The following is a 12,069-nucleotide window of genomic DNA, read 5'->3' as shown; positions in this document are numbered from 1 at the left end:
ACCCAAAGCCCAGGCCCTGTGTCATCTTGCCCCTGCCTCTCCAAACTTGAACTTGAGCTATCCTCCTGTCAGACTAGTCTTCTTTCTGTCCCAACCCACCAGCCTCTTCCCAACAGCAAAGTACAAGCTTTTCCCTCTCTCTCACCCTCTTCTGCCTTTGCCTTCAGCTTATATGTCACTTCTTCAGAGAGCCATCCCTTTACACCACTTTCCAAAAGGGGGTTCAGCTCTGTTCCTTTGTCTGGCTTTAGTTGTTTGTTGTCTGTCTTTTCCACTGAAACAGAAGCTGCATGAAGGCCAGTGCCTTACGTCTTGCTAGCCCTATCTTCAGTGCCACATACAGAGCCTGGCTCACAGCACAGGCCTGATGAGTATTCGCTGAGTTCACTGATCTGTGGTGCCATTTTCTATGCCAATTTTAATAGCATTATAAAGTTAATAACAAATACATCTTTTCTGAATCATTTCTGAAAATAAATTCCTCTCCCATCCGAATTTAGTTTTTTAAAAAATATGTCACCTTACCTAAACTGAATCTCTCAAAAGCTTCTTGCCTGTCCTGAGTGGTTACTGGCCGACCTTCCAAACTTTCCAGGGATCGGAGGTGAAAAATGGTGAACTGAAGGTAATGCGGAAGGGTCACAACTGGATTTTCAGCTAGGATCAGAGAAGTCAAATCTTGAAGTGGTTTCAATTTGCTTACATCTTGGAGCTAAAATGATATGTAATATTATTATTGGCATAATTGAATTTAAACATCCTAAACATATCTAAGGGAAGTAATAAGTCAAGGAAATTGCAATTATCATGACAAGGAACCTATTCATAAAATCCATTATCCAATGGTAGTTTGAAGGGAGGGACAGAGAGGAATATCTGAGGACCTAGAATGTATCAAGAGCTGTATCTGGCACTTTCCACATGCCATGCCATCTGTGACTCCTCACAGAAACCTATGACATAGCGTCTGAATTCTATAGATCATGAAACTGAGGTTCGAGTCTAGGTGACTTGCTCAAAGCTCAGAGAGTATATGTGAATGAAATAGGATTTGAATTCTAGACTGGGTAACTCTAATCCTATTATCTTTTCATTACTCTGAATGAACAAATCAAAAATATAAATGGCTATAAAAGAGAAATTTTGTAAATCTTCAGATAACTGTTATAGTTGATAATTAAAAGAAATAGGGATACATAGAAACATTCACATTCCTGAAGTGAGACTTTTACATTTATCCAGAGAGGGATTTTAAAAGGTTGAGAAATACTACTACTAATGGCCAGTGCAAACAATCTCCCCGAATGGATGCTCTTGTTGAACGCAATTCAAATACGAACTGAGACGAGTGAGTGTCCAAAACTAGAAATAATAATAGATAAGCATCTATTGAATGAGCCTCCGTACAGTTAACAGTGCTAACTAGGGATCAACTACTTTAGGAACATGTGTGGCAATATTAGATGAATTCATGGCTACCTCCTCCCATCACCCGCTAAACTCCAAGATCTCCAAGGTGACGCTGTGTAACGTGGCGTGGGGCTCGGCTCTGAGTCTTTTGGGCTGCCAGACTGAAATGGCAGGTCACCTTATCAGACCTTCATAAAGATGAAGCAGGAAAGTAGAGACACTGCACAGCATTAAACAAAAGGTACGTATTATTACTCTCTTATACTGGTAAAAGTTTAAAACACTAAATGACTCTAAGGCTGTATTCCTTAAAGGTTTTATTTTCACATTTTATCATTTCATCTGAGCCCTATACCACTTCCATAAAGAAGGCAGGGGATAAACTTTTTCCAATTTAAACAGTGAGTTTTAGACAGATGAAAATTTATCCAAAGATCACAGAAGGCAAATCTAGACCCATACTGGAAGTCACCTCTTTTATTTTCTATTCTAAGGCTTAAGTTCTTTAAATTATAGGAGGATTGTTTCCATTTTAATACAGATTTAAATAAATTAATGTTTTCACTTTGCAATGCTTATTGAATATCTAACTGTATAAATGTTACAAGAAAACTATAAAATATACTCATATATTTTATGACAGAAAAATACATGTCACCATCAGCTTACGTGAACCATGATAAAATTGCTTTACTACAAAAAGCTAGTGATTAACACTTCCTGTAGTACTTAATACTATAATCAAGGTTAATTCAGATTAATTCATGAATTAAAGAAAAAAAAAGAACTCTGCTCCAGGCATGCAGTGACATGGATTCTAGCACAGGCTGAATGACTTTGGGTAAGAGAGTTAACCTCTCTGAGACGTCACTTCAAAATGGGAATAATAAAATGGCACCTAATTCACAGAATTATAAAAATAACCCCTGCACTGTCTCCATAAGGAGAGAACTCAGAGGCTCAGATGAAACGAAAGATGGGAAAATGCCATAAGGCCAACTCTTGTCACCGTGTGACCACGCAAACCCACGTCTGTGTATATTCAACTACCACAGAGAACACTAAGCTATGTCTGAATCTGATGCTTGGTCAAGGACATCAGAAGAAGTCCCATTAAAAAAACACCACTTAGATTTTAATCTTTTTACCTCAACAAGTCCAAAAAATTTAAGTACTTTTGCTACTTTGAATAACGTACCGATGATATCTTGTTGGCTTTCAGGTTGAGGACGCGCAAACACTTTAGCTTCTTCCCTAGCCACACTGGAATATGCTCAATTTCATTCCCTGCAAGGTTCAGCTTCTGTAGACTGTGCATATTTTCTATGCCTTCAATTTTGCTAGAAACCAAAGGGTAAAATCAAACTCATTAAGTACAATGATAGTGTCCCTTCACTGTATTTTAAAAATTAACAGGCGTGGTTTTACGTGGAGTTGCTTTTCACAGCTATAATTTACAAATGAGAATTTAAAAATAGTGGCTAAAAACAAATTTACCAGAACAGCTCCAGTAAACTCTCCATTACTGTCCGTGTCCAGGAGTCCCAACTATCTTACTATCAGCCTTTAGGATCCCACAACACAGAAAAGAAGAGGCTGCCTGGGAGAATCTCACTAAGCACTGTGAAGACTACCAGTGGGCAGCAAGCGGGGAGCTGCAAAGTTCCACAGCACACACGGTGCTATGCAGCCTTCTCCAGGCTTCTAGCCACGCATGAGAAGAGGCCCTCAACTACTACCGTAAGTCACTACCAAAAGATTAGCTATGCCAGCTATGAGACACGCTGCCATTTTGAGCGGGTGGAGCCCCAGAATGACACTGTATTTATGAATAAAGATGTTTTAATCAAAATTTAATAAAACATTTATCACCTGCATTGGTGAATTTTCATTGATGGAATATTTTCTTGAGTTGATTTCAATTTAATTCCTTTGTCAATTCTCTATACTGGGCAAACGTACTTACAGTTTTATTCTGTTGAAAATATTTTCATCAGGATCAATTTTTTTACTACAAACTTTACATTAAGGATTTAATTCATTAATCATATTTTCCCATTTCATTTTTTCCATATTAGAGCTTCTGCTACAGTTAGGTTGTTTTGTTCTTTGGACATTCTATACACCAAGTCTTACGTGGAGGGAAAATACACAGACGCAAAGACTCTCAGCACTTGATAACTGTATCGTTTCGCCTAAAGCAAGTTTTCTATGTGTATTTTTAGCCTCTGTCAGTTTTATTATGTTTATTTCTCAGAGTCAGTAATATATATTATGAAGTAGAAACAAGACTGAGGGCATATTTATTACAGAAATGAGCAAAGAACATCAGGATAAAATACATAGGCTCAAAACAGGTCGAAATATCTTTAGGATCAAAACAACAGGGTTAAAACATTCTGCTTCATGCCAACTTCCTTAATGAATAAGGCAGTTCATCACAGACTGCAGCTGGGAAAACGTCCTGTCAAAATGGAACTAAGATAAGATTTGGTAATCAACAAGTGTATCTCCTTCTTTGGTAATACTAGGTATTATTCTGTTCTTTAGAAATGCCAAAATATGACAATTATCCTATGTGAAGGGCTAGACTACAAGTGAATAACCAAAGTGTGTGCTCTTTCAAAGGATTCTTTCAGTAACACAGGCAGTGTGAATCTACCTCATTAACAAAGATGATGACCCTGCAGTGCCACCCAAAGAAGTATTTACTCACCAGATTTTGTTGTATGATAGGTTGAGCTCACGCAACTTCAACAGCTTGTCCACCTTCTCGATCTTCCCGATTAGATTATGGCTGAGATTCAGTATTTCAAGCTTAGTACATTTTTCCAAATTTTCAATATACTAATTGGAAACAAATGAATAAATGCTTTAAACAACAGACTCCTCGACATAAGCTCGACATATGAGCACATGCATCAGGGGCCGTGCTGATCAGTCACCAGAGACCAAGCCGCTCCTGCTCCCCGTTCCTGCTTCCCGTCCCTGCTCCCCGCTCCTGCTCCCTGTTCCTGCCCCCCTGCACAGAACCCTGGTGTGGCTCTCTGTGGTCAGGAGGGGCCACTCTCCTCAAGCTGCCAAACTTTTCTTGCCCTGCAGGAGATGACACTTCCTACATACTGAGAAACTGAAGCCTATTCCGCGAGAGATTTCTCCATCAGTCCTTCCCTCCTCCTCCACTTTCCTCTGCCTCTCCCTTCCTTCCTTCGAGGCCCAGCTGAGGCGCTCATGCTCTGGCACAATGTCCCCCGTCTCCTCTGCCTTTGTTCTTGGATCCTCAGCCTTTCTCTCTCCTGGTTCTTCCCCTCAAGTTTAGAAAAAGTCACTGTTCGGAACTTCCCTGATGGTCCAGTGGTTAGGACTCCGAGCTGCCAATGCAAGGGGCAGGGGTTTGATCCCTGGTTGGGGAACTAAAATCCCACATGCCACATGTGGTATGGCCAAAAAACAGAAACAGTCATGATTCAACAGATATTCACTACACACTTGCTACATCCCAGATGTGGCACCAGGCAATGGCAACATACCAGTGCACCAGACAATTTCCCTGTCACTGGAATCTACACTCAACATGCTCAGTTCAGTTCAGTTGCTCAGTTGTGTCCAACTGTTCACAACCCCATGGACAGCAGCACGCCAGTCCTCCCTGTCCATCACCAACTCCCAGAGCTTGCTCAAACTCATGTCCATTAAGTAGGTGATGCCATCCAACCATCTCATCCTCTGTTGTCCCCTTCTCCTCCTGCCTTCAATCTTTCCCAGAATCAGGGTCTTTTCAAATGAATTGGTTCTTCGCATCAGGTGGCCAAAGTATTGGAGTTTCAGCTTTAGCATCAGTCCTTCCAAGGAATATTCAGGGCTGATCTCCTCTAGAATGGACTGGTTGGATCTCCTTGCGGTCCAAGGTCTTTCTCCAACAACACAGTTCAAAAGTATCAATTCTTCGGCACTCAGCTTTCTTCACAGTCCAACTCTCACATCCATACATGACTACTGGAAAAACCACAGCCTTGACTAGACGGACCTTTGTTGGCAAAGTAATGTCTCTGCTTTTCAATATGCTGTCTAGGTTGGTCATAACTTTCCTTCCAAGGAGTAAGCGTAAATGTTCTCATAAAACCTGTGTACCTCTGCTCACTCTGCGGCCTCCCATTCAGTATTAGCCTACTGGTAAGGCAACACGTCTTCCATCCCTACTATGTATTCAAAGAGTTCTCTGCAAGATAGCCATTCATTCACCCATTCCAACAAATACTAATCAAACAAGGATTATGTGCCAGGAGCTGTTCTGCAAATATGGAAAAGACGGTGATGGATAAGGAACACAAGGCTCTTGATTTCATTTACAGGGAAAGCCAATAAACAAATAGAGAGAACAAAGCTTCCAGGCACCGAAGCATACTAGCAAGGAGATAACCTGATGGGGCAGAATAGAAGCACCATGGGGGCAGGTTCTGTCGCTGTGTTCACCACTCGGTACTGGTGCCTGGCACGCAGTGGGCGCCACATCAGTCTCTGTCACGGGGCAGAATGAGAGGGAGTGACGGAGGAGGCAGCTACCTGCAGCTGGTGGTAAGAGCAGACCTCACAGAGAGGAGGTGCACTGAGGCGAGACGCTAAGAGTAAGCTAGCTGTGTGACCATCTCCAGACAGAGAATACCAGGCAGAAAAAAGCAAGCAGCACTGACCCTAAAAGAAAGAAGCTGGTGGGCTTCCAGGACAGAGAGGGCCTCTCACACCCAAATCAAACAGCTTCTTCCCAGTTTCCACGCGGTCGGCTGATGCTCTGACATTTTACAGCGTGTCTCCTCCTCCTGAAGTTCCTCCTCCTCTGGGCTCCATTCACCACACTTTTGGATCTTCTATGCCAACAGCCCCTTCAGACTTTTTCACTGGGTCTGTCTCTCCCAGACCCACTCATTTCCTTTGATTCCCCCTCAATATTTCTCCTCTTAATTCTAGGGATTCTTCACACTCAGTTCTAAGTTCCCCAAATCAGAAACTAAGCTTATTCACTACTATATTTATTCCTACAGCCTAATGTAATACCTGGCATATATAGAAACCACACTGTAAGGACTTACTAACTTGATATTTCATTTTTACAATCTTTAAACTCCAGGATGTCTCCTTTTTTCCTGTTTAATTACATAAGACATAAATATACTCTCATAAAAATTTCAAACAAAACATAAAAAGCTCTCTTCATCAGGTCTTCAGCTCAGTTTTCCCACCAAAAAATCTCACTGCTCAAAGGTAACCCTTGTTAACAGACCAGTGTATATACACCCAGACCTTTCTATTCAGTAAGAAAGTATTCTGAGACCTTACTAAAAATATTTTAGAATTTGTTTTTTCCATTAAACATACTGGACCATTTTCCCACATTGATACATAGAGTTCTGGGAGTTTTTGCTTCTGTTCTTGTTTTTCAAGACACTTGATAGTATTTCATGGCGTGCGTGCATGCTAAGTCACTTCAGTTGTGTCCAACTCTTTGTGCCCTATGGACTGTGGCCCACCAGGCTCCTCTGTCCATGGGATCCTCCAGGCAAGAGTACTGGAGTGGGCTGCCATGCCCTGCTCCAGGGGAGCTTCCCCACCAGGGACTAAACTTATGTCTCCTGCAGCTCCTGCACTGCGGGTGGCTTCCTCACCACCGAGCCACCAGGGAAGCCCACTCCATGGTCTACTGCACCGTAATTTTTAAGCAATTCCCCACTGACAGACAATTGGTTATTTCCAATTTTTCTATTTTAAATAATGCCTAATAAACATTACTCTTCAGATACTTTTGGATACATGTGTAAATATTAATAGACATCAAGGAGTAGAACTGCTATGTTGGTGAGTATAAACTCAGTAAGTACAAACTTAACTGCTGGATCAAATAAGTACATTTGAAATTTTGATAAATACTACCAAACTGTTTTCCTAAAATGTTGTACCCATCTATACATCCACTTAGACCAAATGAGAAGATCCATTTCTCACATCTTTCTGAATGCTGAAACAATCTTTTTAATTCTTGTCCATTAGACATACAAGATGGAAAATGGCATCAAACCATTGTTCTATTTCTCATCTCTTTGACATTAATGGAACTGAATATATTTTCATGTTAACAGCCATTTATAACACTCTTGTGAACAGACTTATTCTCTGCACATTTACCGTTTGGTTGTCTCTTTCTATTGAATCACAGCTGCTCTTTATATCATGTGGATACTGTTACACACGCTGGAAACACTACCCGCCAGCCTGTTGTTTTTCTTTAACTTTTTAAAAGATAATAATTCGTTAAACACCACTTTTTAATCTTTATGTAAGCTAAATCTGTCAATATTTTTCTTTGTGGTATTAGGGTTGGTGTTCAATTAGAAGGGCCTTCCCAATTTTAAGATTTAAAACTATATTCTTTCCTAATACTTTCATAGCACTTTTGTTGGTTGATTTTTGTTTTGTTTTCATTAAGATCGTCAATGTCCTGGAATTAATTTTTGTGACTGGAGTAGGAGGCATCTAAGTTTATATTTTTTCCAAACAAAAATATTAAGTTGTAAATAATTTAAAAAAAATAATAAACAAAAATAATAAAATAAAAAATAAACAAGAAATTATTTTTATTTTAAAAAATAAAAATTAAATTCCAATGTACTCATGGTGTAGAGTTTATGAATAGAATAAAGTAGCAAACAGTCTAGAGCAGAGATCAGTAATCTTTTTCTGCAAAAGGCCAGGTAGTAAGGCTTTGTGAGGCATATATAGTTGCTTTGACAATCACTTACTTCTGATATTGTAACACAAAAACAGCCATAGGCAATATGGAAATAAATGAGTGTAGCTGTGCTCCAATAAAGCTTTATTAACAAAAACAAGCAGTAGGCCTAATCTGGCGTTTAGACTGTAGTTTGCTGTCCCTTTCTAGAAAGAATCAATAACATGTAGAATAACAGGAGGTTATGAATTTAAAGATGTCACACTTTACACTTCTGATGGAGAACTTTCACTAGAAACACTAAAAGATCTGCAACAAATCCAGCAACATTAGGATGAAATAGTACTGTAAATGCCATATATATATTTTTTTCATTTTAAAGTGCAAAAATTAAAATCAATGTCTGTATTCAGAAATGTTGGTAACCTACCTTAAATTTCTTGCCACCATCTTTGGAAAGTGAAAGGTTCAGAGATTTTACCAAGGCCAAATTTTCCTGTTTAGTAAGTTTTTTAACAAGGGCTTCTGTAATATACCTAACTCCGGCTTGTGAATCAGCTTCTGAAGTTATACAAACAGATCATTATCAGAAGAGGAAGACAGGAATACTTCACGAGAAACCAACTGTATTGATGTTATTCAACAACAAAAATTTAAACCATGCAATTGTAAAAACAGCTGGCTAGTTCTAATTGGAATGTTTAAGTACTATTTTACTTTATGTAGCATTTCACAATGATGACAGTAAGTTATACTTCATAAATATAAACTGTGTGCAAGCTTTGCATTAAACGCTTTACATTAAAAAATGCAATTTGTACAACAAACCTTTGGGATAGAAATTACTATTCTCCTTTATTAAAAAAAAATTAGAAAAACAATCTATTCAAGCTCTTACAGCCAAAAATGTGCAAATCTAGGACTTGAACCTAGGCAGATGAATCTAAAATTTACACTTTTAAGTACGGGCAGCATTGAGGTTTTTAGCAGAATTTTAATGTTAGTTTTTAAAAAATATATTGGATTATTTAGTTTTTTGTTTTAAACAAATCTAATCAAGTAAAAAAATAATGGAATTCTTAAAAATGTCCTTTTCCTATTTTTTGTTATGGTAGGAAACTCATGGTAAGGGATCACAACATATTTTATAGAGATAAAGTACTAACTTAATGGATAGAATACCCTATCTCAAGACCTTCCTGGATATTACAATCAAAGCTTATTAAAGCCATGTCAGCACAGCACAGGGAACTTCTACTCAGTAGTCTGTAATGGCCTACACGGAAAGGAACCTGAGAGAGAGTGTGCACGTGCATGTGAATGACTGATTCACTTTGCTGCACGTGTGAAACACAACACTGTCAATCAACCATATTCCAGTTTAAAAAAACACTTTAAAAAAGCCAAGTTAAATTCTACAAAAGCATCCATAAAAAGAAAATTGTCTCTTGGTTCTTTATGAATCAAAGACAATTAATCCTGGGTTCAGATCCAGTTCAGTTCAGTTCAGCCCCTCAGTCGTGTCCGACTCTTTGCGACCCCATGAACCGCAGCACGCCAGGCCTCCTCGTTCATCAGCAACTTCCGGAGTCCACCCAAACCGATGTCCACTGAGTTGGTGATGCCATCCAACTATCTCATCTTCTGTCGCCCCCTTCTCCTCCTGTCCTCAATCTTTCCCAGCATCAGAGTCTTTTCAAATGAGTCAGCTCGTCACATCAGGTGACCAAAGTATTGGAGTTTCAGCTTCAACATCAGTCCTTCCAACGAACACCCAGGACTGATCTCCTTTAGGATGGACTGGTTGGATCTCCTTGTAGTCCAAGGGACTCTGAAGAGTCTTCGGCAACACCACAGTTCAAAAGCATCAATTCTTTGGTGCTCAGCTTTCTTTATAGTCCAACTCTCACATCCATACATGACCACTGGAAAAACCATAGCCTTGACTGGATGGACTTTGTTGACAAAGTGATGTCTCTGCTTTTTAATGTGCTGTTTAGGTTGGTCATAACTTTCCTTCCAAGGAAGAAGCGTCTTTTAATTTCATGGCTGCAATCACCATCTCCAGTGATTTCAGAGCCCAGTTTCAGAGCCCAGATCCAGGCTGTAGGCCAAAGTTTCCCCATGATTACTTATAATAAGTATATATTACATTTATTTTGGTTCAAAAGAAAATAATTTTTAAAATTTGGCCCAATCTAGCGAAGAAAATATTCTAAAGTGTTAATCAAATTAGAAATAACAATGTGCCAGTGGGCAGCAAGGGTACAGTCCAAACTCAATGCTGATGATATTTATGAATAAACACTGACCAGTGTTCATCAGAGCAGGAAATGGCACCCACTCCTGTGCTCTTGCCTGGAAAATCCCATGGATGGAGGAGCCTGGTGGGCTACAGTCCATGGGGTCGTGAAGAGTCGGACACGACTGAGTGGCTTCACTTTCAATTTTCACTTTCATGCATTGGAGAAGGAAATGGCAACCCACTCCAGTGTTCTTGCCTGGAGAATCCCAGGGACTGGGGAGCCTGGTGGGCTGCTGTCTATGGGGTCGCACAGAATCGGAGACGACTGAAGCGACTTAGCAGCAGCAGCAGTATTCATCAATCGAATTTGATGACCGTGATTTCATGACATAGGAAAGAAATCACAAAAAAGTTTTCTTTGTATTTAATCACAGTAAGTAAATTTCTTAAAAAAAGGACCCATTTTTGAAAACAGATTCCTAGACTGACGGAATGCTTTTAAGAAAAACAAAAAAACCTTGGTGAACATTCATATGTACGTCCCTGATGTGAGAATCAGTCCATTCACAGATTGGCAGCTTGCCTACAGGCAGACTGGAACAGCCCAGCGGTGGACGACATGTCTATACGGAATCAAAGCACTAAGTGACCAGATATGCCTTCCCCTCAACCAAGGATGATGGTGAACTGGCATATGAGCTTTAAAGCCCTCTCCTACCACAGGAAATAAAGCTTCCTCTTTCTGGAAACCCTTCTCCTAACCCTTTCAGACATCTTCACCCTCAACCAGAAGCCTCCATCCTCCACTGTCCTTAGACAATTTCTGTCAAAAACAATGGGTCAAGTTACTAGTAGGATGGATACATGTTATATTTGGACCAAAAATGTAAGTTCAATATTTTCCATCTGTACTTAGAAGAGTATTTGGCGAAATTTGCAGATTAAAAAGCATTACCTTTCTGGTCGTGGTAGTCCAAAAGCATAGTGTTTTCACCTATAATCTCGACTTGCTCGTACCACTGTCTTCCAGAATGAAAAGGCAGAGTCTCAGATCCGTTTAAAGGTGAAAGTGACCTAGATCTCATATTGGACGTAAGAGATGATGGACTAGGAGAGTGAGATGATGGTGGCATCTTTGTTTTGGAAATTATTTGCTGAGGACCTTTCTTCATTGCAAGAATAAAGCCACGTATCCATCAAAACCTGTAAGAGTTTCCAGTATATTTAACAAGGTTAATTTTTAGAGCTATCAAAACTATTAGTCTATTTCCAGAATTTTCAAGACTACAAAGTTTTAAATTCAGAAGTTATAGATGCTAGAACCCACACTACTCCAAGCTGATGGAAGCAGACACCATTTCAGACATTGCTGATTACCTTACCAGAGGGAAGAGAGACCTCCAGTGGGTCTTGTACTGACATATACTCCAGCCAGAAACCTCATCTGTCACTTTGGTTCTCAGTTTATTGGACCAAACTAGTCACAGTGCCTCTTCTAGTTACAAAGAGTTCTGGAGTGCATAAAGCTGGAAATACTTGACAACCAGTAGCATTTCATCCTGATCAGTGCTCTCTCCTTCCTGCAACAGTTTCTTCCTCTGGCTTCTGGGACACCACACTCTCCTCCCGCCTTCCTGGCCACTCCTCAGCCTCCTTCCCTGGCCAAGGCTCGTCGAGTCACTCTTTACTTGTC

General features: G+C 39.9%; 1 protein-coding gene across 1 annotated transcript in view; it reads right to left on the bottom strand.

The window, feature by feature from the left end:
* CNTRL (centriolin) overlaps nucleotides 1-11,548 on the bottom strand; it is an 83,459-nt gene extending 71,911 nt beyond the window's left edge. The window contains exons 1-5 of the mRNA XM_068973845.1: nucleotides 11,332-11,548; nucleotides 8,562-8,692; nucleotides 4,127-4,257; nucleotides 2,609-2,750; nucleotides 526-712 (exon numbers count right to left, since the gene is read on the bottom strand). Of these exons, the coding sequence (XP_068829946.1) occupies nucleotides 526-712; nucleotides 2,609-2,750; nucleotides 4,127-4,257; nucleotides 8,562-8,692; nucleotides 11,332-11,548 (808 nt within the window). The remainder of the gene's footprint in view (nucleotides 1-525; nucleotides 713-2,608; nucleotides 2,751-4,126; nucleotides 4,258-8,561; nucleotides 8,693-11,331) is intronic.
* Nucleotides 11,549-12,069: the final 521 nt, after the last annotated feature.

This window comes from Capricornis sumatraensis, chromosome 6, assembly GCF_032405125.1.
Source record: "Capricornis sumatraensis isolate serow.1 chromosome 6, serow.2, whole genome shotgun sequence".
Taxonomy (NCBI): domain Eukaryota; kingdom Metazoa; phylum Chordata; class Mammalia; order Artiodactyla; family Bovidae; genus Capricornis; species Capricornis sumatraensis.
Note: the sequence above shows the minus strand (reverse complement) of the source record. Positions and strands in the feature narration are given on the sequence as shown.